General features: G+C 41.1%; 1 protein-coding gene across 2 annotated transcripts; it reads right to left on the reverse strand.

Annotated features, from left to right (window-relative positions):
• si:ch211-176g6.2 (ras-associating and dilute domain-containing protein) lies at window positions 1-27,979 on the reverse strand. Of its 2 annotated transcripts, none has more exons than XM_034130719.1 (18): window positions 27,557-27,979; window positions 26,235-26,437; window positions 25,713-25,875; window positions 23,746-23,978; window positions 22,047-22,495; window positions 19,056-19,352; window positions 18,537-18,941; window positions 17,779-17,816; window positions 17,493-17,686; window positions 16,961-17,073; window positions 6,585-6,849; window positions 5,626-5,798; window positions 4,613-4,757; window positions 4,334-4,518; window positions 1,131-1,509; window positions 853-1,049; window positions 630-769; window positions 1-534 (listed from the first exon to the last, which is right to left on the reverse strand). In XM_034130719.1, the coding sequence occupies exons 1-18, from the start codon at window positions 27,682-27,684 to the stop codon at window positions 441-443; spliced, it is 3,801 nt and encodes a 1,266-aa protein (XP_033986610.1). In that variant the 5' UTR covers window positions 27,685-27,979; the 3' UTR covers window positions 1-440. The 2 variants fall into 2 exon arrangements, with proteins under 2 accessions (XP_033986610.1, XP_033986609.1); XM_034130718.1 differs by having other exon boundaries at window positions 4,439-4,518; window positions 27,557-27,723.
• Between the last annotated feature and the right edge of the window lie 13 nt (window positions 27,980-27,992).

Here is a 27,992-nt window from a genome sequence, read left to right on the forward strand (position 1 = left end):
CTTGTATATGTACGTTTATAACAACACAAATGAGATATCAGACCTGGTCATACCAATAATTGAAAGTGACAATGAAATGACTTTGCCTTATAGAGAATGTATGAAGATGACAATGACTAATAAAACATTTCAAGTTAACGTAAGCAGTCTGAAATCAATATTCTGTATTCACTTGAGCACAAACTCAAATATAGACATCAATATATCATGTTACAATGTAAAAGAAAACGCTTCAAGACTACATTAAGCAAATACAAACTAGTACTAAATACAAGGACAGGACATGACTCATTTTATAGTGCATTTTTATCTTTACATCACCCATACAGTAAACTTATATTACGGCACATGTCCTGAGCTTGAATGTTGAGCAAGATCTTATAGTTATCTTCAAGTGCGCTGATGGAGTCTTGGTTAAAAGAAACAATAAAAAAAGGCCGTCAGCATTCAGTCTGTACAGCCTTAGTCATCCAGTCAGATCTGGCCAGCAGTAACCTCAGTCTGTCCCCTGATGACTGGATCAGATCCTTCCCACTGAAAGAGATACAACAGAGACACAGAGGTGTAGAAGACAACAACCTGTATTTTATATTTAAATATGAGTTTGCTCAGATTTTTATATTTCTTACCTGTGGTAGTCCAGTCCAAGCAGACTGACTCCATTAACAGCCAGGATCCTGTCTCCTGGCAGCAGCTTCTGACAGCGTGCTGCAGGAGAGTCTGGCACTACAGCACGGATAAAGATGCCTTTCACCTTCAAGGGCGTGTCCTGGAAGGAAAATGCAAAGTGTCATAAAAAAGCAGGAAAATGGGCTACTGTTTTGTATGTTGGTCTACATCTCTTTCAGTCACCCTTGTGTCAACCAGAGCAAGACCGAGTCCTCTTTCCCCTCGCTCCAGCTCCAAGCTAAAAACCTCATCATTATTGTCGTCATAATGGTCATCCTCCTCCATTTCTTCTTTCAGTTCAACACATCTCTCCATCCTGGGGCAATCTGAATTAAAACGGTCTACTTTAAGAGCAGACAGACATTCAAACACCAATCCACCTAAGGAGAAAATAAAACATGTTTAGTTTTTTGTTACTGCTGACAAACAGGAGACAATCATGAACGATGATGTAGCTGTACCTTCATCATGTGCATCTACATCCGAGGTGAGAAGTTTCTCACTTTCCCCATTCATCCATCTTTCCTGGTGTGACCTCACCAAATGAACACGATCTACGATGTGGGGGGTGTTGGGCGGGGTGAGGAGACAGGATGTTTCCAGAGCTGACCTTGTCTCACTGCTTCCACCAGTCTGCAGCTCCAGATTTCTGAGCTTCTGGGACAAAAGGATGGCACCTGAGGAGATGAACTCATCCAGGTATTGCGTGGATGACGGTGAGGGAGGGGATGGAGGTGATGGAGGTAAGGCACCAAAGGTGGTAGAAGGGTGGTCAAAGACAATAGCCTCAACTGAAGATGCATCCAAGGTTTCCAGACTGGCTTTTGGAAGGATATCCATCTGAATGACAAATACAACAATCTTACTAGGGTCGAAGTAGTCTCTGTCTGTCTGTCCTTTGAGTATCTTGACAACCATTTCAGGACTTCAGACTTGGCGGATGTATTTTTGCGAACCTACTGACGGGTGGTGTTGAGTGGGGAGTTGTTCAAGTTAGCAGTTCTTGAAAAAGTACCCAACACTAAACCCTGGTTTAGATCAAATAGAAAACCAATTTGTAGAATTGGCCAACTTAAAGGGGAATGCAACCAATTTTATGCATACAATTGTCAGGGGCGGCGCCAGGGGGTAGCTTGGAGTTGCTATAGCAACTCCAACAATTGGCCTAGTAACGGCTTAGCAACCCCATTGTTTTGTTATGAAAATGTATCTATATATATTTATACACACTCTCGCGAGATCTACCAGGGGTCATTGTAAGTTAAAGCGCGAACTGTTACTTGGCTAATGTTGTTATAATTCTCAGTATGTGAACACAGATCGAAAATGGAAAGATTTCTCACAAGTCAGCGTAAACGGCCGCGATCTCCAACGGAGCCCTGTGTGTGTGTGTGTGTGTGTGTGTGTGTGTGTGTGTGTGTGTGTGTGTGTGTGTGTGTGTGTGTGTGTGTGTGTATGTGTGTGTGTGTGTGTGTGTTTGTGTGTGTGTGTGTTTGTGTGTGTGTGTGTTTGTGTGTGTGTGTGTCTGTCTGTTTGCGGTGTGGTGATGAGGTTAAATGCCACAGCATGCCAGTTGAAACAGTGAACGATCGCTATTGTGTACGCTTAGGGTGTAATGGTATTATACACAAATATTGTAGGAGCACAGAAACAGTGTTCAAATTCTGCTTTTACAAACTTATTTTGGTTGTGTTGCAAAGTAATGTTATAAGTGTCAAAGGAATCTTTTAATGTAAATATTAATGATAATATTGTAGCGTGTCCAAGTTAATAGTTATTTCAGTTATCAGATGTGCACAGTTTAGTACATTTGTAAAGTTATTTAGGCAATGTTGTTGGCGGGAGTTAGGGAGAGACCGCCCCTTCCAGGTGTGTGTGTGCGTTTTCCGGTGTGTGTGTGTAGGGAGTACGAGACGGTAGGAGTTGTGTTCGAGTGTGGGGAAAAGTCATAATGAGTGTTATACTATTGATTGGCTCTGTAAGGCGTGGCTGTGGCCGTCAATACCATAAAATAAAGAGAACGTTTTCGACATTGAAGGCTCGTGGTCTGTGATCTGGAATAGCGGTGAACGCTACAATATGAACAGGCTCGTGCTTGGCCCACTGGTATTGTTTGTTTATTTATTTTGAAAATTAACTAGCAACGCCGTGCTGTCATATAGCAACTGCTAAGCTACTGCAGCAAAAAAATCCTGGCGTCGCCTGGACCTGAAAACATTCGGGGCTTAGCCCACAGTGGCGGCGGCACTACAGTGGCATTTTTTACTTCAACACTCCCCACACGTACACACACAATACACCCGCGACTGTTACAATGAAGGCTCGATAATCAGCTCAGGCATATAGGCAGGGGTAAAGTGGTATTTTTTATGAGTGGGGGGCTCACCTCCTCTAGGGGGGTCCGGGGGGATGCTCCCCTGGGAAGATTTTTTTTTAAATATTATAAGTTAAATGCATCAATCTGGTGCACTTTGAGAGCAAAATGAAGAGATCTATGGATACCTCTCTCAACACCCATATGAAGCAGAACTGTAAACAGATGTACTTTTTCTTTATGGATATTTTACAAATCACTCCTCTTTTAAACTCTAATCTTGTTTTACTGCCATATAGTATTTCATAACTTTTTTTCCTTTATTCTCTTTTTTTTAATAACTATAATGATCATATGAAGGTGTGCCGAGGTGTGCCGCGGAAATAATCTTTTGAATAATTTGTGACCAAACCGTTTGAGACCCACTGAGATAACTTAGACTAAAGTTAAGTATCTAAACACTCAGACAGTCCTTTAGCTCACCTGAGTCTCTCAGTCTGAGAGGAGAGGACTCTCCTCCAGCTTCTTGTGGAACAAACAGCTCCTTATGTCCGTTAGCGCAGCTAGCTAACCAGATGCTAACAACACGGTCCATGCTGACACCGGTCCCTCTCTCCCCCTCTCTCCCTCTCTCTCTCTCTCTATCACACTAAATGCGCTATTGCCACACACACACACACAGAGCCGAGCTTCAATGACACAAGCACACGTTTATTTCCATGCAACTCTCTGATTGGTCTGGTGTCATGCCTCTGTTGCATTCACTGAACACGGGAAATTACAGTGCTGCCGTCCTCTCTTGTGTCATGATGAGGTTCACGTAAAGCACGGTTAATGTATTATATTATTGAGGGAGAATTGTCCGGGGCTACAGAAAAAACATTCGGGGCTAAAGCCCCGGATGCCCAGGCCAGGCGACGCCACTGGCGCCGCCCATGACAATTGTGCTTGCAGGTCTGGGGCAGTACTAATGCATGTGAAGTTGTAATGAACCTTTTTTGTCACCAGAGGGAGCTGTTTAAAGTCTAATACATTTGTGATGTCATGAGTTTTGTCCAAAGTACAGCCTTTATGTCAATCTTACATTAATCATATTACCAATTTTTCCTGAGAAAAATAGACTGCATTTGTATAAAACACTTTTACAGTATTGCGAACAGTCTCAAGGCGCACAGTCACACACCGTTGGCAATACCATTGGGAGCAATATAGTGTTGGAGACTGTATCATGCCCAATAATACTTTGAAAGTCGGTCCCCCCGAATAGCTGACAATCACTCTACCTCCCTATTAGTATTATTTATATTCTTCAGTATAGTTATTCAAAATCCAACAATATTAATGTTTTACCTCTTGTTCCTTGGTAGCTGGGGCCTGATTGGACTTTGAGTTAGAAAGGCTAGACATGAACTCTTTGAGCTTGTCCAGCTGTTCCCTCACAGCTGAATCTGTTACCTGTCCGCCCAGCTCAAACTGGTAACCCCCATCAGGCAGCACCAGAGGGTGGTGGGTGTCAAAACTCTCCAGTATATCAGCTGAGGAAAACATGACATTAAATTAACAAAAGATTAGGGGAAAAACTCATGTGATCTTGTGGATTATCATATTGTCATGTTTTTGACCTCTTACCAGTTTGGTGTGCTGCAGCCTGGTCCTGAACAGAGGGAGTCCAGCTGTGTCTGCAGGGAGATGCCGGGCCGTAGAGACTCAGGAGGTGGTGCAGTTGGGCCGGACTCAGGGCGGGGTATTCAGAGCGCAAAGACACCCAAGATGTCTACACACACAAATACAACATCACTTAAGGGGAATTAACATCTAACCCTAAACCTAACCCTGACAAACCATAACCACTAGATACCGAAACCTAAACCTATCCATAAACCAAGTATTCAACCTAGAATGTAATGATTCATTTTAATTTTCCCAAAAGGAAGGCGAGTCCCCACATGTGACAGTGTTAACATATGTATGTCCCCACAACACGGGCTATACATATTGTTCTGTGTTCTCTCTCTCTCTGTTCTCCTTCACACAGACATAAGGTCTCTGACAAGGACCATATCTGAATAAACTTTGAGCTCCTGGATCAATGCCTGCATGCTTTCATGAAATGTATTCTAAAATACCACAGCCCTGTTTCAACTGAGGAGGGTGGGAATTGCGCACGCCGACCTCAAACATGAGATTGTTATGGTTGTGGATTACCCACAGAATATTACCACATGGTACATAGCAGTAAAAAACCTTGCTGTACATTCCATTAAAAAATATATCTTATTAAATGTATCATGTACATTGTTTTTTTTTAAAAGAATAACAAGATTATTAACATCATTTCTTTAGGGTTTATTTATAAGAAGTGCTGGGTTGTTACCAAAGACTGTATAAATACAATAGAGATTTATTTATACAGTCTAAACTAATAAAACTATACCCACATAGTCCAGATAAGGCATATGATCTGAGTTTTTGACTTTTCTGTATTTAACATTGTACAGAAACTTTAGATCTGAAAGCAATATCATATTTCAACCCCTCTGCAGAATTCACATCTCTAAATGTTCAGCCTGTTATGTCTCTGCTGATTATTTATAGTAGGATGAACCCAACTCAGCTGAATGTAAAGTGTGTGTATGTTTTACCTGCAGTAAATTCTTTCTAGGTGAAGCCAGCAGATTGATAGCTGATGCGAGTGTGTGTGTTTGCTCCAAGGCGATTTCCCCCAGTCCAGCTGTATGAGCCCATTCCAGGAGAAAGTCCAGATTGGCCCGCATGCGAACGCCCCTGGACCAGTGGTAGAAACCTGGCTCAGAGCCTGTGTACACATCAGGAGGAAATCAACTTTAAATCATTCTTTGTTCATTGACGTGGTTTCTCAGCTTTTAGGTCTACAGCAACACATTCTAGTCTTTCATCTCTGCTGTTGACCCTGGAAGTCATGTTGGTAAATTGTCTTGTATTACCCATTATTCTAGACAATCTGTATTCATAACAAATCTGAAATCTGCCTTGTTGACAGGTTACACATCCTTTGTTTAACTGCCACAGCAAAAACATTAAGAATTAAGCATTAGTCTGACTTAATTCTTTATTATTCTTGTTGTCAATAAATCTAATGACAGGAACAAAATCAACATTGAATTCTTACTCGAAATACAAGTATTGTGTGTGTGTGTGTGTGTGTGTGTGTGTGTGTGTATGTGTGTGTGTGTGTGTGTGTGTGTGTGTGTGTGTGTGTGGTAACCATGAACAATGACAAAATATTGTATTTTTTATGACTTTGTTACAAACGCTCTTTCTAGCATACTATATAAAACATTGTATTCAACAACTGAAAGTAGTACCACTACTGCCTCTTGTTTGAGTAAAATGTCCCTTTAAATGTTTGCTACAAGCTTTTAAAGATTGATGTCTCTAGGGAGTTTAGAGCCAGGTTTGGGATGTCAAAAGATGTTTAGACATTCATCTTTGTTACACCTCTCATGGGGGTGGATTGCAAGAAGAATACAGAATGGTGCAATTCTACAGAAAATAACTATTATTATTATTAAAAAAAAACTAGTTGTAGTTGTAAACCTGCATACTCTTTGTGAACTGGTACCTCTCTCCATGAGTGAGTTGAAGAGGGATGCGTTGATGAAGTAGAAGAGGTAGCCAATCAGCTGTGAGGAGATCTCTGGGTGGAGCTGACAGTCACACAGCAGTCTCCAGGTGTCGCTCAGAACATCCACAAGATGCTGGATCTCACCAGGGACCTGCAGGGCACCGCTACCCGAGACAGGAGCACTCTCGCCAGGCACCTGCAGGTCAGGACTTTCCCTGAATGGGTCGCAATCCAGAAGGCCCGGCAGGACAGGGTAGAGGACCTGATGAGACGGAATGGGTTGGTTAGCGAACTGTGCAGATCAGAATGAGAGTGACTCACTCATCCATGTAGAAGATTGTTGACATTTCTGTGGGTAAATTTGAGGTTGGAAAAGTTAACGTTGTGTGGTCACTGGGGTAAACTCAAATATTTCAGACCACCCATATTGCCTCTGCAATTCCGTCTCTGTGTTTCTTACACTACAACATACAGTAGTAGTATACTACAGGGATGCAAACTCATCAGGTATGAAAAAGGTGACAAGGATCCGAGCCCCCCGACCCCACGGAATATCGGCTTTCAAATGAGGAATAACAGGATTTTAGCAGTCAGAACAACTAAAGCAGTTAATAATAACAGAAACGCCAAAGAGTCACATCTAATAGAAATGTATAAAAGCATTTATTTTAATTGTGTAGCAGTCAGTTTATAATGTTGGCAGCACTGTTGAGCATTTTGAAAATGTATTTTCATGCCTCTGTTCAAGGCTTAGTCTTTCTATCTTTATAGCCACTGGTGTAAAGTAACTAAGTTCATAAACTCAAGTACTATACTTGGGTACAATTTTGAGATACTTGTACTTTATTTAAGTATTTCAATGTTTTGCTACTTTGTTATTCTACTCCACTACAATTCAGAGGTACATGGTGTACTTTTACTCCACTACATGTATTTAATACCTTTAGTTACTTTACAGATCTGGATGAATGATGTGAAATATAATCAAGTGTTAAATCAGACTTTAGTTCCACCTGGAGTAAATTCACAAGCTTCCCTGCAGTATACAAAGTCATTCAAACTAGCTGCACCTTTACCAGCTTTGAGAACACTTTAATGATCAATCATTAGGGATGTCCCGATCACCTTTTTTTGCTCCCGATCCGATTCCGATCATTTGATTTTGACAATCTGCCGATACCGATTTTTCCCGATCCGATCTTTATGCAATGCATTAAGAGAAAAAAAAGGTAACAGATAACGGCTGGTCATCCAACGCGATGAATTCAGCTATCTTGGCTGTTATTTTTTTGGCCTTTTCACTGTTCTGGGGCAGTTTCTCTTTCCTTTTAAAAGTCTCTGAAAGTGTCGGTTGTTTCAGTGCCGTTACCTGAGTGGCCGCTGTGTACTCGTCGTGTTGTTGTTGGTGTTTGTTTCTCAGGTGGCGTATTAGATTAGGTAGTGTTGAACGTAGCTCTGTTCTTTCCACCACGTGGAACCTCCGCCTTGCAAACATTGCATCTGGCTGTTACACTGCCTTCGCTTTCAATTTTATAATACTTCCAAACTCCTGACATTTTCTCTGTCCCGACTCCCGAGGCACCAGCTGAACGTAGCCTCTTGTTAGCTTACTGCTACTATTAGACACTGCGCCCTGCTCACTCTGTTGCCAGATTTGAGAGAAATAAGCAACCTGAGGCCTGTACTACGAAGCTGGTTCAACCTAACCTGGATATGTTGGAGTTAGCCGGTTGGCCCAATCCAAAACATACGCGCTCTGGCTAAACTGTACTACGACGCTGGTTATCAAGTGGATCGCTCAAGCCAGCCGTGTCCTATCTAGTTAGGTGCGCGTTCACATGAAAGGGGTGGTATTTGGAGCATTCGACCAATCTCAAACATGGACAAGCGTACTGACAGCGCAGCGTCATACTTCCTGAATGAAAAGTGAACTTTAATATTAGTCAAATATGAAGAAGTTAAACTTTAAACATCCATGTCTTAAACACTTTATCCAGGATAAAAGCCACATAGCTGCACCTGCAAGGTGAATACAGCTGGTAAAAGAAAAAGTGTTTGAATGCGTACATTAACAGGTTTATGAAATCACTGCCCCGTCCAAGACACGAGTGGATCTGACTTTAATTAGGAGAATTTGACTCGAGTGTTTCATCAACTTAATGTGTTGCTTAAAATAATACTTCTGCATACAGTATGTGACACTGTGAGTGTTGCACGGCCAGATACGGCTCAGCTGACTCAAATAAGGAAATATATGATACATTATGATGTGATATGATATGAATGATAATGGGACACATCGACGTCTGCACTCACAGTGCCGCGGACTGTACTTAATGTTACTCTGATCCGGTTACTTATGTCGTGGCAGATATTTAAGTAAGCTTTCTTAACGCTAATATTATAATAGTCAGATTGCTCTGAAGATGGGAGGGGATATTCTATTAATTTTCACGTTCACAGTCAGTTGATTTTGGCCGGCCGTCTTTCCTGCAACGGCAGTTTTTCTGTATTTCCTCTATCCTGTAATATGACTTGATCGCTTTAAACTCCGCACACTGAGCTCTGATTGGTCAGCAGGCGGTGCTTTCACTGAGTTGATCTCTTAGCCTGCCACCTAACCTGCTCCAGAGCAGGTTTGCCGCTCAGCATAAGTTACCATGGAAATCTAGCCTGCTAAAAAGAGAACCAGCGTCGTAGGACCGGAAAGCCAGAGATTTCCCTGAAGTTAGCTCGCTAAGCGAAAATCCAGCTTCGTAGTACAGGCCTCTGGTCTATGAAAACAAGCCCAAAAAAAGCAACACATACATGATGTTGTGTAATTTTAAACCAAAACTAAGGCCTCAGGATGACTTGAAGACGTGAACATGGTCATTTTTGTTTTGTAACATTAAATAAAATAAAAATATTTTATATACATTTTTTTTTTTTTTAAATCCCTATCCCCGATTTTTTTCTCCCGATTCCGATCTTTTGAAAATCACGTGATCGGCTCCGATCCCCGATCGGATCGGGACATCTCTATCAATCATTATAAAACATATCATATATATTATTCTGAAATGGACCAATCTGCACAATGACTACTTTTGCTGTTGCTACTTTAACTATATTTTGATGAGAATACTTTTCTACTTTCACTTGAGGAACATTTTGAATGCAGGACTTTTACTGAAACAGAGTATTCCTACACTCTGGTACTTCTACTTTTACTCAAATACAAGACCTGAGTACTTATACTTTTACTCAAGTATAAGACCTGAGTACTTATACTTTTACTCAAGTACAAGATCTGAGTACTTCTACTTTTAATCAAGTACAAGATCTGAGTACTTCTACTTTTACTCAAGTACAAGATCTGAGTACGATCTACTTTTACTCTAGTACAAGATCTGAGTACTTCTACTTTTACTCTAGTGCAAGATCTGAGTACTTCTACTTTTACTCAAGTACAAGATCTGAGTACGATCTACTTTTACTCAAGTACAAGATCTGAGTACTTCTACTTTTACTCTAGTGCAAGATCTGAGTACTTCTACTTTTACTCAAGTACAAGATCTGAGTACTTCTACTTTTACTCTAGTACAAGATCCGAGTACTTCTACTTTTACTCAAGTACACGATCTATACTTATACCACCTCCGTTTATAGCCTATGAAAAAAACTATTAGAAAACGAAGGCTAAAGCTAACGTTAACAGATAGTGACAATGTATGCTAGTTAGCTAGCTCAACGATAATATTGCGACAGAAAAACTTTCAGTGCACATCACGCTCTGCCGCTCCGACAGGGAGCTCTGCTCTGAACACCTGAACGGCCCGTTCTCACAGCTGTTCACGAGCGGTCCAGTCTGTGCCACAGTGACTCCGGACCGCACAGTTAATATTAACGAACGCACCCGTAGGTAATGTAGCTGCTGAAGTTAGACCCTCATCCCGGAGCAGCAGAGCCTTATTATACATCCATGAGCAGAGCCGACAGGCAGGAAGACTCGAGCACACAGCTCGCGCTTCATTATATAAAAAAAGAACACCATGCGTGTCATGATGGCACATAACAGCTCGCGGCCGCAGATTACTCTGGGTCCCAGACCCCCCCCAATACCCCAAAAATATTTTTATTGCAGATCTACATGAATCACACAAATGACCTATTTTGGATTCAAAACGGCGAATTTCGCCGAAAGGTGACAAGTTTGCATCCCTGATACTATATAAGTGTTTATACTGGGTAGTTTATTCACTTAAAGAGGCCCTATTATACTTTTGGGGGTTTTCCCTTTCATGTGGTACGTTATGAAGGTTTTTTGTGCATGTAAATGGTCTGCAAAGGCCAAAATCCCAGAGTTCCCTCCAGAGGGAGTTTCATGATATGCTAAAGGTCAGGACATTCCCGACAAATCTCTAAGCGGTTGACCAATCACAACAGAGCCGGCTAGCTAACCAATCAGAGCAGACTGAGCTCTGGTTTCAGACAGAGGGTGAAAAGAGGTGCTGCAGCACAGGCAGTATGAGAGAAATAAAGAGCTTTTTGAACATTAAAGCATGGAGACATGTCACAGCAGAGACACTAAATACAAATATGAACCTGAACATTTGTATAATATGTCCTCTTTTAAAAAAAATTATCCGCTGATTTACAGCCGTCTGTTTCCTAACGTAAGTCAATGGGAATAAGTATTTTTTGGCCCCAAATGATATCATGGAATAGAAAGGAAATGTAGTACCATAGTTTTTTCAATATGAATATTTGCTTCAACAGCCATTGCTCTTCCTGGGGTCTTGCATTAGACAGATATAAAGAAAAGCCTTTCCTCCTTTTCAGCCAAAGGTCCTCACTCCTCGTGAGAGCTCACTCTGTACAACGATAGCTTTGTTCGGGCTAATTGTACACAGACATCCCCTTTCCCCTCCAATCTCACTCTTACACCCACAAAGCTTCCGAGGCCAGTGCCGGCCCAAGATCCACATTCCTAAAAAGCTGAATATGGCTCATGTGGGCTTGGCATGCCGCTGCAACAGGACTGCTGAGTGAAGAGTTCTGAAGGAATCCACCCTGAGCAGATCATCTTACATGTACTGTAAGGCCCTGCAGCCAGAGCAGGCTCAACACGAACAGTAGAACATAACAGCTCCCATCAAATTTGAGACAATGGAAAACAATAAGTCAAATAATCCTGAAGTGTTTCTGGTTGGAAAATATAGCTCAGCGGAGCCAAGCCAGGGGAGATTCATTCATTCTGGGATTACCACATGCATCAATGGCACGCAGTATTTCACAGTCAAAACATTAAATGCGTATTCTGTTGTCTGTTTATTTGCGAATTCACTATGATAGACAAGTAAACACACAGTCTGCCCACAAGTTTTTTAATTGCGTCTGTATCCGTCATGACATGTCTTTAGTTGGAATAGCTGCTCACCAGTGGCGCCTTTTGTTTTCCATCCCAGAGCAATTACCCTCACATCGGATGGGCGAGCATGAAATACTCCAAAATAAACAGAGATTTATCAAATGTAACCACAGAAAATAAAAGAGTTATTGAACTTTTTGTCTTGTTGGATGAGAGGGTAAAAAGATAGAAACAGAAGAAGATGAAGTTCAGATCTGTTTGCCTTTTTTTCACCCTGGAACCTAAACTCAAATCTCTCCTCCACAAACTGAACCCGGGGTCAGACATGAGCCCTGACATAAATCACTATGTCAACTCACTGCTAGTAAAGGGAGAGGATACATACTAGGGTAAATGATTAGGCCTTATCTAGATTACCGCTCAGCTTGACACTGGTGACTCCACCACATTCCTCACAAATCTGGTCTGCAGTGCAGTGAGATGAGGATGGGAGCTTGCTGTGAAGTGACAGTCATGATGGATGACACGACACGCCTGGTCTGACAAGGAAAACGGAGACTATGTCCCAGCTAAATCCCAAAAATCTGCTTAACCTGTGAAAGCGCTGTGCCTGCTTCATAACAACGTTTTCTAGAGATCTCCACAGAGAAAGGAAGCACTGAATTCTTTCTCCTTTGTTCAGGAGGCAAAAATACTGTGCATCATAGCCAGCGTCAGGTAACCCTCAGATGCATCATGCTGTTAGCTTCGCCTCTTCATGATGAGCAATACTGTGTTTATATAGTCAATGTGTGGCAGTCCATCAATTAACTGAACACCTATTCCACAGATTGCCATGACTTTCGTTTTCCCCAGAAGATGAACATTACTGAGTTTGGTAATCCACTTACATTTCCTCCAGTGCCACCAGCATGTCAAGGTTTCATGTTATCCAACACTCTGGTTAATGTCAATATACTATGTCTTTTTCTATTTCTATAAGGACCATGCATAAAAATACATGAATCCTAAAGAGAGAAAGTATGCTACATGTCAGATTATAGCTAAAAGCTCATTTCCGTCTGCAGTCCTTTGGCAGGTACACACATTACTTAGTGTCTTTCACACACACAATTATAAAACAGACCTAAGTAAAGATTCGTAAAATATAATTCTGCAAAACAAAATCCTGCAAAACAAAACTACTTACCGGTACATTCCCATCAGCCTCAGCTGCACTTTGCTTTTACTGCTAATTTGTAAATAATGTACATAATGTCAGATTTATTTACATTTAAAGCTTCTTTTGAGTTTTGAATGTCTGTTGTCGTAGTTGATGGCATAATCTGTCACAATCCTAGTTTTCTGTCACAATCTTAGTTGTCTGTCTTGTCATGATTTTATGTTGAAATTCTGTTCTCCCTGTGTCTTGTCTTCCTTCCTGTGTTTGCCTTCCTGTGTCTGATTGTCTGATTGTGTTCACCTGTTGCCCTTGTGTTTCTGCCTCCCCTGCCCAGCTGTGTCTTGTCCTGTGATTACCCTTCTGTGTATTTAGTCTTGTCTTCCCCTGTGCTCCATGTCGGTTCATTGTCTTTCCTGTCACCCTTCATGTTTGTCACGGTTAGTTTTGTCTGGATGCTACCTCGTGCTACCTACTCTTTGGATTACCTCGTGCTACCTACTCTTTGGATTACCTCGTGTTACCTACTCTTTGGATTACCTCGTGTTACCTACTCTTTGGATTACCTCGTGTTACCTACTCTTTGGATTACCTCGTGTTACCTACTCTTTGGATTACCTCGTGTTACCTACTCTTTGGATTACCTCGTGTTACCGACTCTTTGGATTACCTCGTGTTACCTACTCTTTGGATTCATGGTTTTGTTAAGTATTTATTTGTAAATAAAGCTCGGTTTTTGTTACATTTTGAAACCCGCTTCCCTTTTTAAACTGCATTTGGGTCCTACCTTTTTCCCGAATCGTAACATAATCCTTACAAAAAACGCCACAATGTAGATTCTATATCTTCTATATTCATGCATTTTTGGGGAAATAATTAACTCAGGATCACTGCTTGGTTCTGCACGCACATTTTTATGAAAACGTACTTTATGGATTGATATTACAAGACAAATGAGCGTGTACCCAACCAGTCTCATGGGATCAAACCTGTGAAATCTTAAAAACAGAGGAACTCAGAGTGTAAGGTAAGTGAACATACATTTTAAATCGTCATGAACATACGGTATTATATGTCTGGATTATTTCTGGATTTCCTGACAAACCACATCTGGAAGTCATTTGGTTGATCAGGCAGACTTGCTGAAAGAAATACAGTACATGCAGGTAGTTAGATAACCACATCCTCCTGCACAGAGCAAAAATATGTGCTGTCCAAAACCTGCAGGGCAGCAACTTTTCAGGAATTCCTAAAGTTTCCTCTTTGGAGATTCAATGCCATATCACTGACTTCCTTCCTGCATGGGAAACTGATACAGAAGATGCATTGGACCTGTCTGTCTGAATCCCCAGAGAGGAGTGGGACCTTGGCATGGCTGCAGCTAACTGAAGACCCAGCGCTGTGTTAGTGCGACCTCTGATGTGGCTACTACTCGACATGTTTCCTTTGACGTCAGGCCTCGCAGGAAAGAATCTGAGTGGACATGCAGCTCAGCTATCAGCGATGATTCCTAATTCAGCTACTGACTGAAGACAAGTGAATACTGTAGGCCAATCCCCGCATTAGTATTCTTTTGGATGGTATTTCTGCCCACACCCACACCGCCCAACTGGAAAATTGTCTGACAGTTTCCCGGCACACTTCCATGTAATGGGTGTGGTGGTTCAGTGAAACTCTACACAAATGAATGTGACTACAATACATGTCGTTCTCTCTTTTTCCAAGTAACACTCGGTTAGAATATAGCATGAAACAAACTTTTCACAATCAAGTAGAGTGTTTAAAGCTTTGTTATTTACCTTTTATAGACGGAGAATAAATGGTAACAAGAAGAGCAGGTAAGAGGAAAACAATATGTTATTTGTCAGGGTGATGAGTTAACGCAAGAAGAGATCATTCAATGGAGTTTGGTCCAAAATGTATCATACATCATTTACTATTTATCTACATTGTTGCAAGTGACCATGGTAGACATTTAAGCAATTAGGTTAATCTACAATGTTTCAATTATTGCAATAAAAAAATAACAGTTTTTAATTATTATTTTCTTCCACTTGGTGGCAGTGTGACAACTTGGATGTGCAATATTGAAGTTGTCATTAACGTTAGTAATCCACGCTTTAACAACAAATCGGCAGACATTAGTAACAATAACATTTCTCTGAGTTTTGTCCTGGCTAACCAGAAAATCCATTATTACCAACTAGAAGGGAACTTGGATAGCACAGACCTTCTCCAAGGCCATGTCCTATTTGCAATGTAAAAGGATATGAACCATTATATGTGTTTCTCATGCATTATTCTGACCCAGTCCCAAATTGAATCCAGCTCAGGCCCCTCCCTTTTAATATGTTTCATTAAAGAAAATGCCCTGTATTTCCGTTTATAATGCTGTCAAACAAAACCAAACTGAAAAAACCTCTTTGGCATTTCAATAATGTACTCTCCTTTTTAGCTAAGAGAAATGTCTGTTTATGTTGTTAAATGTTTACCAGCTAGTCACTAACTTGTATCTTTTGTTTGATGCTGGGCAGTCTGGAAAAGGGTGATGACAATGGTTACCGTTTAATTCAATCTTACCATTGGCAAGATTGAATTAAAGCCGTAATAATTTAAGATGCTTAGTAGAGCTGATGAACTGCTTCTATTTCTTACAGAAACAGCAACCCTTCTGACATTACACAAAATAATTTGATCCATTGTTACAGGGAATATAACAGTATTGATGAGGTCAAGAGGTCATTTTTTTTAATCTTGCCTTGAGCAGCTTTTACTTGCTGTAAAACACTGATTCTACCACATGGCACAGCTCAACTCTGCTTTAATCTACTCCCATAACGTTCTACTTTAGATAGTACCACCCTACTGTAGTTCACAGAAGTACCTTGAAACTGCCATGTAAACGGGAGACAAGCTAAATATTTTCCTCAGCAGCCAAACAGAGAAATATGTACTCTAGTTTTGCCTGCTGCCATTCATGGGTTCACTGAAAGTCTACATGGGCAACACTTTTCTTTGTCTCTCAGTCTTTTCAAAGGTCCAATATAAAGCGCGCGTGGTGTCCTGTCTGTCTCTGTGTCATAATGCCCTCAGTGTGGTCTGGCAGTGTCACTGGTTGGTCTTTAGTGAGCTGTGAGAGTTGCTCACTGGGCTCTTTATTTTCAGCCTGTGTCTGATTTTAATTTTCTTAAAACGACACTTCATAATCATCAGTGAGAGGAACAGATGAACTATTTTGGTCAAGAAAAGTTCCTTGTTCACTAAGGTAAGGTAGATGTTGAGTTTACCAAGACACCGGAGTACTACTTAAAGGGGACCTATCATGCAAAATGCACTTTTGTACGTCTTTGGTACATGAATATGTGTCCCCGGTGTTCCAGGGAACTCACCAAGTGTCAGAAAACACAACCTTCTCTATTTTCCTCCATACCCAAATCTCTAAAAAAGGGGATGCAACGGATCTGATAAAAACTGATCCAGATTTGAACACTGTCCTGACGTCAGGACGGTGGCGCTACGGCTATTGGGCCAACTCTCCACCTATCAGGAGACAGCCACGGCCATTGCCGTTCGAAAGCGCTGGAGACGATGTAGTACATATGCCAGGCCTGTAGATGGTGCTGTTCTCACAGAATCAGCCCTTGCAAAAACAGAGCTAAAAAAGTGCAAACTGAGCGAAATGAGGCATGGCTAAAATGCATGATCTGTTTGGTATTTTGAAAAAAAAAAAGTATAAATATGCCTTATATAGGTATGGTCCTACACTATATTATTCAAATATAGCATGATAGGTCCACTTTAAGTATGGTACGTTTGTTTTAATGCTGTGTAAACTATAGGTGTGTTTGGCCGTCCTCTCACCTTGGTGATGTAGTACACACACTGCTGGAAGGCGAGCATGATGACTTCCTCCAGGACAGCCACTGTCTCCTCGCTGGCTGAACTGACACAGGACAGACGCATCTCCAACAGGGCTGAAATCACAGTCAAATATGTGTGATACTAGAAAGGTTTCACGAAGCAACTGTATACCTTTTGTCAGCTTTGGTTGGGATGCCTTCTCTTTTTACAAAGAAAATGTTTATTATCATTAGTTAGCTGGCCTTTTAAGCATAAGGGTCACATAAGCAAAGACTTATGTGACCCATCACTGAACCATAAATTACTTTGGGCATAACAAGTGACTGTGGTTCAGGGTTAAAATGATCGCCAACCAATCAGGGTTGTCAGTGGTTTGATCCCCATCCAATGGGTCTAAGTCACTTTAGACAAAAGCATTTAAGCCATGTAATGTACATTAATGCACATCTGTGTGGTCATGATTTTTCTTTTAAGGTAGGAAAAAATGAACTTAACAATATTTAACAAATTCAAAGCTCAACAGGTGACTAACCCAGGTCCTCCACCTCTTTGTCCTCGTCCTGTTCGTGCTCTTTTTGGGTTCTCCACTGCAGAATCACAGGCAGCTGGAACTGCATGAACTGCAGCAGCTCCAGGCTGTTGGACATCCACACCACCAGGGGGCGCAGGCCTGATATAACCTCCTGCTGGCTGAGGTCCTCTGGGTTTGAGCTTCCACCATCAATACTAGCCATACAGAAGAAAAGATCTGCAGATTAGTATCTAAACTTGAATGTAAGGTAAGTGATGCTGAAGATAACTCAGTAAAGATTGCTTACACTTCAGGTTTCACTGCAGCTAGGTCCTTAGTGTGCTCCTGTTAGACAAGAAAATATGAATTTAGAACATTTCAATGTTATACCAATAGACTATGCAGTTGGCAGGAATATATAATGATAATTATAAATCTGGTAAACCACAAATAAATCATATAGAGTTGAAGCAGCAAAATTATTGTGCATAAAAATAAGTCTTTATAGTGAGTTTTAAGGAGACTTGACATCCTAAAATTGTTGGGTGTTCTGAAAACTGTCAATTATTGGCATAAACTAGCAGATAGCAAGCTACATTGCGAACAGGAGCATGAGCTCATTTAAATGCAACTGTGACCATTTAATTGCATTTTTTCTTTATTTGTGTTTATATTGTGCTTTATTGTTTAATATTTATTTCCAAAATAATCTAATATCAGTAAATTATTTTAAAACGACAGTAGGAGACATTCTATAGCATTTTTACCGCAATTCAGTAGGACGGTAACCTAGCATTATTTTTTTAATGATTGATCATTTAGTCTGTAAAAAGTGAAATTCCACAAGTCAAAGATTATGTTTTTAGATGTCTTGTTTTGTCATTCAAAAACCCCAAAACATTCCCCTGAATATGATATGAAACTGCAGGATATCTCCACATTTGAAAGGCTGAAACTGCATGGTTTTTGCATGGAAGATTACATAATCAATTATCAGTTGACGATTATTTTTCAGCCGATCAACTAATCAATTAGTCCAATAACCATTGCAGCTGTTCCACTCACCCACATGGCCGTCTGAACTCCATTTGCTATGAGCAACAGCAGCCTGCGCAGATCTGAGGTTTGAAGACATGAGGCTGAGTGCTGAACACACATACACAGCAGAAATGCAGCAGTCAGGGGGGGTCTGTCGTTGCTGCTGGTCCTTCCCATGGCAAATATCTCCCTGACGATGTGATCCTCATCTCCACTCTCATACTGCAGAGTCAGGCTGTGGCATTCAGGGGATTTCAAAAAGGGCAGGCCTCTGTTTAGTGACTGTTTGCAGCTGGAGCAGTTGAGGTCAGTGCAGGTTGTGAGGCAGGTGTTGCAGAGGATCATTCCTTCTGTGTGGCTGGTTGTAGTGGCAGGATTCAGCATCCAGGGGAGGGCAGCCATACTGGACTCAGGAGCAGCATTGTCAACATCCTTCATTTCCCAAAACAAAGAAACAAGAATCACGAAGGAGCATTTATACATATGTGGAATTCGTTTTTGTGCAAATGTGCCTTTATTTCTTTCCTTTCTGCATCTCACTTTTACCTTGTGTGTGGAAGCAAATGGATCCTTAAATAGAAACAGGTAGTGCTGTCCCATCCCAATGACATCACCACTGTTGAGCTGCACTTCTTCGCTCAACGCTTCGCCATTTCTCATCACCACGGCGTCCTGACAGGGGGACAGCATGGTGGGGCCGCCAGCGCCATGGCGATTGAAATAACAGTGCCTCAGGAGAGTGTCATTGGCAAAGAGAAGGATGCCAGGCTTCGACTCGTCTTCAGGATCAAGCTGCCGACCAAATAGAACTTTTGGCCCAGCAAGAAGGTAGATGACAAAGTCCTGAGTAGAGAGATACATTACAAAGTTACCACACAACATGCAACACATTTGATTTTGACTCACAATCATTGTTTCCAGTACTGCTACATATTGTCATTGAGATTTATTTTGATATTGTGCTGTTCTTTTCTTCTTTGTTGGTTTCACTGTTACCGTTGCTTACAAAAACTAGCCAACTGTTTTCTGTTTTATGTCTATTCCAAATGAACAGTGTTAAAAACGATCCAAGTAACCTACATTTACTCAAATACTGCACTTAATCCTGCATTTTGTGTCACTCGTAGGTAGAGCTAATCAATTAGTCTGTCTGAAACGAACGTACAATGTGTCTGAGCGCTAGCCATAGAAGCGTAAGTGTTACATAGTGATGTCGTTATGTTACGGAAGTAAACAAAGGAGTTCAATGGAGGCAGAATAATAATTCATAGCCGTTCTAATAATCTATTCAACCTTAAAGTAACATTTGTGCAAACATGGCATGGCATGCTGTTTTCAGGCTCCAAAAAATTGATAATTCCTTAATTTCTCAGTTTTTGACCTGAAGTTAAACTGAATCTCTTTGGGTTTTGCTGCTGGACTTTGAACAGCTACGAAACAACAGTGAGTGAAGCAGTCTAATCATGTGGAGGCATTAGAATTATATTCTTGATCTGAGCCTGATTAGACAAACAATGTTTGATTAATCACAGTAAGTGGCAGGCACAATGTTCGGGGGTTATTATGCCTGACACCCAATCTTTTCCAACAGGAAAGATTAAAAACATTTAATGCATTCTTCAGAGATAGATTTGGTGAACCTTGCACTAGTGTATTCTTATAAGAGGTCTTTTGGGAAAACAAGTGTGACGCAGAGTCAAAATCACAACAGTATGTGAATATTTGCTCTGTGTGTGGCTGTTGCTCACCATTAACACCATGTGTAATCAGTCAGGAAGCAGCCAGGGTAGTCTTTTTCTGTTTCCTGATCAGTGTTATGACACAACATTTTTCTACCTACTGTTGACTGACCTCTCACATAATGATTCTCTGTCTCTCTTTACTCTGAGATAACATGCTGTTAGGGCTGCAGGTGTGTATCAGGTATAACGCAGTATTTAAAAATTTAAAAATGTAATGCACAATGACCATTTTGTGTAGAAGCCAATAAAAGCCTGCATCCATTTCAGTAACTTATATAAGAGGTTGTACGTTGTAAAGAGGTAAAAAAGATAATTTGACAGTTGACCAGTTATTGTAGCAAAGAGTTAAACCTATACAATATAGAGTAGTTTCTTTTTTAAACAATGGGTTATTCGATTTACAGGAAGACAAAAGCAGCCTCTCATTTCTGGCAGATAACCATTGATTTTAGTGGCTAAAATGATGACTGGCATTAGCATATAGCTAGCTAGCACATAGTTGGTGCAGTACCTTGATCTACAAGCTAAATGGCAACTAGTCATCCAGACAGAGGTATCTAGCAAAACTAAAACACATTAAGCCTTCCATTGGACTGTATACTGCCACATGTGATGATTTTGTGTAGCAGTTATTTTTGTTATAATTTTGACAGTAAACAACTTTTATATGGCACACTTAAACTGTTTCCGGCTGGTGGGCTTCAGGGTTTCATTTATTTTGAAAAAGATCAGATCATTCCTTAAAACAGAAGCCTGAGATTGCTTATAATAAGGGGAAATAGGAAGGGTATACAGTATGTCAAGCTTGTTATTCAAATACGTTATTGGGCAACAGTGATTGACTGAATTTATTTGAAAAACGATACGCTTATTTACACATGAACACTGTGTAATTTATTTGTACATATATTTTTAAGAAGTACAACACAAGACAAGCACAAGTTTCATGTGTGGGCCATATTCTATTATACTTTAAGAATTGGCTGAGGGCCATTTGAAAATGGATAACGGGCCGCAGTTGGCCCCCGGTCCATAGTTTGTACACCCCTGCTGTAGATACACTCACGGCAAGATCCTGAGTAATAATCCCATGATCATATTTTTTTGGTTGTACGATTGGCTGTTACCAGCTATATTCATATTTCAGTTTTACCAAGTGAAATGGTAATAGATGACCTACCTAGCTAGCTAGCTGGGGACAGTGTGTTCTCCGAAATAAAATTACGATTCCCATAGACTTTGGAGTCGGGCTATTGGTGCACAGTTTTCCTCAGTTTTACTGAACATATAAACACTTGACACTTCTGGAAGATGTAATAATATGTAGGTATATGTTACAGCCACCATTTTTGTTTGTTTCGAAGAAATTATATATTTTGTCTGTAATTTTTGCATGGCTAAATACGAGAATACTCATGAACCAGGCACCAAAAAAGTGGCTACAAGTTCAAAAAACGTTGGTATAACAGAGCACCATTGCCACCCTCGTTTAGTGGCACATGTAACTGAATTCAAAGCTTGGAGGATGTTTGTTTTGTTGCTGAAATGCACCTTGGGAGTTAACCTGGGCCTTGAAATGTTGAAATGTTTCCTAACAAGTTCTTACCTTTGATAATGTAACAAATTGCACATCTGGACTGATTACCATGATTTCCAATACCATCCAAGCCACAGAACAGCTCAAACTGTGAGTAACATTGCCCACAGCTATGGGACTTATACTTCCAGTAAAAAGGGAACCCAAAATAACTCGGCCAACTTCCCCCCTTGACTGCAGAGTGTGTGAATGAGATACCTGTGTGAGGCTGCAGCCCTGCAGCAGCAGAAGGTAGGGACAGTCGTGAGGAGGGTGAATGGAGTACTGTGTGGTATTATCGTCGCTGCTCTCCGTCTCCTCCTTCTCCGACTCCTCTCCTTCCCGCTCCCTTCTCAGCCTGGCCGGACAGAGGGTCTCTGTTTTGGGCTGCGACCCACCGTCCCCTTGCGAGGGAACTGCCAGGCTGCGACTGTGATTCTGTTCTGGGCTTGTTTTTGATCGCTCGTAGCATTGCACTGAGGTTTGATTCAGACTGTCTCTGCGTTCCTTGTGGCATTGATCGGTTTCCTGTTTGGTCTCAGAGTCTAAGAGGTCCATCTCACTTTGGCTCCTCCACAGTTTGTGGCCTCGCCCCATGGTCCTCTCTATGAACGTGGAGGTCACTCTGGAGCGGCTCTTCTGCAGCTTTCTCGCCTGGGCATTGATACCTAACAGGGAGATGAACAAACAAATAATAACTGTTCAATTAAGCTGCTATATAAATACATCAAACACATTAGTAATGGAATGTAGTGATAGGGCAACACCCGTTTTTTCCCCAAGATACTGTGAGGTGTTTGTGTGTGTTCTGTCATTTGGACATGGTGTGTTTATGCCAGAGTCAACATGGAGAAGCCCCACACAGGAAACAGACCTCAGTGGAAAGAAAGACAGAGCTCATGGAAATAAAAAAACACACCCACTCAGCAGGCATCGACAAGCTGACACTGATAGAAGGCTGTCACAGGCTGCGCCATTCATAAAAGAAAACACACAACAGGACGCACACACACACCACGACCGCAGCTGTGTCAACCACAGCTGGGGAAATGATAGTGAGGGGTCCACCCTGCACATTTACTGTGCCCTGAAGTGTTTGTGCCCTGCATCTACGGAAAGTTCTGGGTATTATTCTGCTGCGTCAGTTTTTGATAATATCAACAGATAAGAACATTTGCTATGAAACGCTTTTATGGCATTTTCTCATACTGCCTGTGCTGCAGCACCTCTTTTCACCCTCTGTCTGAAACCAGAACCCAGTCTGCTCTGATTGGTTAGCTTTTTCCGGCTTTGTTGCTTACAGATGTCCCCCCCCTTAAATGTTTTAGAGTGTTTGCTAATAGAAGAGCAAGTGTTACATACTGATATCATTATGTTATGGTAACAAACAAAGGAGTCCAATGGAGACGTTTCAGGCAGGGGGGGAGTGTGTGGGAGAGAAACTCCCTCTGGAGGAACACAGGGATTTTGGCCTTTGCAGTCCATTTACATGCACACAAACCTATATATCACACTACAGGAAAAAGAAATCCCCAAAAAGCAGAATAGGGCCTCTTTAAGTGTTGTAAAAAAAGGGTGTGTCACTGGAAGAAGTTTAATTGAATCACATAGTGTCTGCAAATTACATTTTAAACTTCACTGGCCTTTTTAACAACAGTAAGAATGAAGTATACATTTGAAAAATAAATTGAAATGAAAGAAAAACTGTAGACTTATTAAAATACAGTTTGGTCTGTGTGGCTTGGCTGGTGTTCACTGGAAAAACAGCGTGCCAACAAACCACATTTCTACTGTGAGAACTCACAAAACTGGATTTAATATTGGCAAAACATGTAATGGTGCAAACTCTTATTCCAAGACATGCTCACACCCCAAATAAGGATGTGGTGTGAAATGAGGCTGAAGTCAGACACCCTACCAGCAGTGATGGTGTCTTTGTCTTTGGATGTCTTTTCCTCCACTAAGCTTCTCCTCTGGATTTCGAAGCGTCTCGCCAGGCCTTCTCTGGGTTTCCATAGTGACTGCAGGAGGAGGGGCTTCTCATTGTCGCTCACGACCCGAAACCCTTCTGTTCTCCACCCATGATCTCGGGTAGAGCCGATGGTGTCACATAGGACGTAGGAGTCGGCCTCCTCCTTGCTCAGGCCATACCTACAGTAGATGACATTGTCACAATAAACATTATATTATTTATTATGATAAAAGAAACTGGACTAAATGTGCTCTCCAAATATTAGCCTTTAGAAACTACTGGTTTCCTGCATTTTAAATGGCAATGAATAACTGAAAACATGTGCACATCCCACTTAATTGTCCCTCCTAGCTTCCTAACATTAAATACGTCAATAAAGATAACACATAACATATCTGGTATGAAGTTAACCTTCAGATACTCCTGTTCCAAACTTTTCTTTGGATGTCAGTTTTGAGCCATGATTAAGTCCAACATGTGGCCTGCAATAGACTCATAAGGCTCATTTTTAGCTTAGCTGTTTTTTGGAAATGCCTTTTGGGTACTAATTAAGTCATCGATTGCCTGCAGCCACTTTCGAGGAGTTGAGTCAGCAGGATGATGGTTTAAAACAATAAATATAATCGTTTTTTGTACAGCTGTGACTCAAAGACCTTCACGTTTACCTTCTACCAACCGACTGAAGCTACGTCCCTCTTCAAGGGCTGCCAACCACTCTACGACCAACAAAAGACCTTCCCATTACCTGTGAGAGTTAGACGGTGGTGCTAGTCGTTTTTTTCGACCAGAGGGACATGTGTTATTTAAAGACAGGACAAGCCAAGGCTAGTCAGTGAGCATGCTCGTTTCAGTAGATATCTACTCACATATATACATAGACGTCTTTGACATTACGTGAAAACGTAACGTCAACTCCACCATATCTTCCACAATGTTTCTTTAAATCTGTAGGATTTCAAATTTCAGACACTTCAACACAGAGCTGCACTAATCTCTAAAGCTATATAAACTACATTTCGACCAACTTTATCCCATTTCTTTGCATACATATATGCAAGGAAAAATATCAGCCTGTAGCTGAAAGAGAGGTTTAACCAGAACAGTAAAGTTATAGGCTTTAATGTGCTAAGATAAGCTCAAATACTCCAAAGAACTGAGGAAAACCGACAGCATATCTAGCCATTCAATCCATTATTTATATATAAAGTGATATCAGAGCAGCTCTTATGTGAAACATTTCAATATGCAAACATACTGACTCATAAAAGATTGTTTTCAGAAGTTTATTTAACTAATCTTCATATCCTTATCATAGATATCCCATTAGACCTGCTTCAAATAAAGGAATCAACTTATCAGCAGTCGTTATCCTGCTGTTGGCTTACTGTATTTGCTAACCCATTACTGGATAAGAGATGTAAAGATATATCTAAATGTCACTAGTACACTGTAGACTTTCACTGACTCTTTCCTCTACAAGCTGAATAGCATTTTTTATTAATCATTCCATTATGCTGTTGGCTGTAACATAAGCAGAGACTGACAGACTTTCACTCTCCTCAGAGGCATGGCCAACACTGGCTGTCTTTCACACGGATCTGCTGTTTGCTCTAGACCTTTCAGAACTACTAAATAAACGATTTGGCTCTCACATTGTTCGCACTGTGCTGCAATTATAATAAGCAGAACAAAGGGTCAGGTTAATTTCATTCCTCTGAAATATATTAACCACATCAACATGAACATGCTCTCCTTTCATCAACCGCCATCAAGTTCTGACTGCTTTTATATACAAATGATGTAGCACAAAGGTATTTTACAGCAGTTGATGGACATACAAGGACCCACATGCGAAGCAGACACATATGGCCAGCAGACGCTCACACACATGCTCAGATAACACATGGCCATACCGTTCAAGAGCCTCTTTGACCAGTTCCTTGGCGCTGGAGTGTGTGGTGGCCAGGACGCTCTTATAATGCGCTCCCTCACAGATCTCATTCCCAAAGATCTTCAGGATTCCTGGAGCTGTGATCTGATTGGACAGCTCGGATGGGTCGTCCGCTCCTAAAGCATCTGCACAGATCACTGCATCACAACACATGGCAACAAAGGGAACACAGACGGCTCTCAGCTGAGGAAGTGAGGTTACTCACAAGAGACATTTTAAAGAAGAAAGATAAGGGTTCAACAAATTAGCAGCAAATGTAATATCAATCCTCTATCTATCCTTTTGCTTCTACATTTTCTTAAAATTCAACCAATTGCATCTTTTGTAAGATCCTCCATGCCAAATCCCTCTTAGTAATAGAGGCTTTTTGTTTTAAGGGTTACTTGGACAGCTCCTACAGAGCAACATGAGACTCCCTGAGACTAAACTGACCTTTAAATGTAAAACCACTGGCTAAAATATCAAAAAAGTCACTGTGACGTACTGCTTTCCTTCCTTCCTGGGCTGGAGATGGAGGTCCTGATGCCTGCTGGCAGTGCCATGGAGCCTGCGTTGGAGCGGGGGACACGGAGGAAGACCCCTGAGAGGCGGTTAGTTTGGCGACGGATGCGGCTCTTACTGGGCTGTCGGACAAACACACCCTCTGCTGACCTGCTGGTGGAGGAACTGCCAGTGGATGAAGCCGATCTGAAGAACAGAGGAGAAGGAGGTCAGTCAGAACGCTGACTCACTAGCAGCTGATCTGTATCCTTGACGTCTGAATTTGACCTCTGGAAGGTCAGTAAGACAAGGTTTCTCGAAAGGGACCAGTTTCCAACATCAAAAGAGAAAGTAAAGTTATCAACATGAGAAAAATATGCTGACAAGAAAGAAAGAATTAGCAGAAAATGCGCAAAAACTGCATCAGGGCATTATGATGCTCCCAAAAAATCCCTTTGTTCTATCCTCCCTGCTACAATGCTCCATACCTACATGTCTGTCACCAGCACAATGCCTTCCCCAGTCTCATTCACCATGCTCCCCCAGCTCGCTAATGAAATAATGAAGTGTTGTTTTATTTCTCACCAAGCCTGTAAGCTTCTTATCACTGTGGTTCAAAGGTTCCCTGCAGTAATGCCAACAGATTGAGGATACATACATGTCAGTCAAACTGGTAGGAGTCTCTTGTAGAACAACAGAAAGTACACTGAGGGAATATGATGGCAGACTGTCAGCTGTTTAATGATTTAATCTGAGAAGTTGATTGGTATTTGTTTTGGTGTTACCATCAAATCGGAGATACAGGATCCCATAATTTAATGAGGTTGACTGAAGCATTTTTTTTTTTTGTGCACCAGTCAATCCTAGAATGAAATACTAATCCGAGGTTAAATGTGTTAAAGGGTTTTTAACATTTTGTCTTCTGTGATTGTATGATAAATGTCTTGTATCTTGTCTTAATAACTGTCCTTGTTGATTTTGAAAATGGAGCTGCAAGAAAAATGTCAGACTTGATCAAAGTATTATCCTATTCTTGTTGAAAATAAAATGCATTCATATAAAAATATTTAATTTTTAAGATGCCTTTATGAGTTGGTGTTTGATTTCCTACCATCAAATCCTTCTAAAGTCTCCCCCCTTAACAATTAGGCTACAGAACATTATTGGCAGAAGTTATACAACTATTAGACGTGCAAGTATTGTATCTCAAAATTAATGTTTAGGAGCATAAGAAAAGAAAATATATTTTTTTTTAAAGCAAAAAAGTGGCACAATTACACTTTTATACTCCTGATAACTCTTTTAAATAAGTTTGTAAATACTCACTGATGGGAACCATCACTTGTCTTCCTCCCCAGCTTGACAAAGCGTCTCTTCGGTGAAGCTGCGGGTAAACTCGGGGGTCTCGGTGGGAGAGATCGCAGCTCCTCAGAGGAACATCTCATCTGATTCATTCCTGTCTGCTGGATATGGGGATTCCTGTGCGATTAAAACTGTTCCTTAAATAGACAAATGGTTCCTATCATGCTCCATTAACCTGTGTTTTGCTTTATTCCCGGGAGGTTTCATCCATGCCATGCGTAACGGATCCATCCAGCTTCATTTTACGCACTCCGAACGAGGCGCTGCAGATGTTTCCAGCCCTCATCCAGCAGTTGGATCTGACGTAGTTCAGTCCAAAGACGGGCAACTTTACTTCACACTGTTTCTGTGACGCTCTCACGTCAGACAAGTAAAATATGAATGACTGAGAACAAGTCAA

Source organism: Trematomus bernacchii, unplaced genomic scaffold, assembly GCF_902827165.1.
Source record: "Trematomus bernacchii unplaced genomic scaffold, fTreBer1.1, whole genome shotgun sequence".
In the NCBI taxonomy this organism is placed as follows: Eukaryota; Metazoa; Chordata; class Actinopteri; order Perciformes; family Nototheniidae; genus Trematomus; species Trematomus bernacchii.

Excerpts from the sequence above, each read along its gene's own strand:
- si:ch211-176g6.2 (XM_034130719.1), bottom strand. The coding sequence starts at position 27,684 with ATGAATCAGATGAGATGTTCCTCTGAGGAGCTGCGATCTCTCCCACCG. Across the intron at positions 1,050-1,130 it reads TGTAGATGCACATGATGAAG|GTGGATTGGTGTTTGAATGT; the intron begins GTACAGCTACAT and ends TTTTCTCCTTAG. Across the intron at positions 770-852 it reads TTGCTCTGGTTGACACAAGG|GACACGCCCTTGAAGGTGAA; the intron begins GTGACTGAAAGA and ends TTTTCCTTCCAG.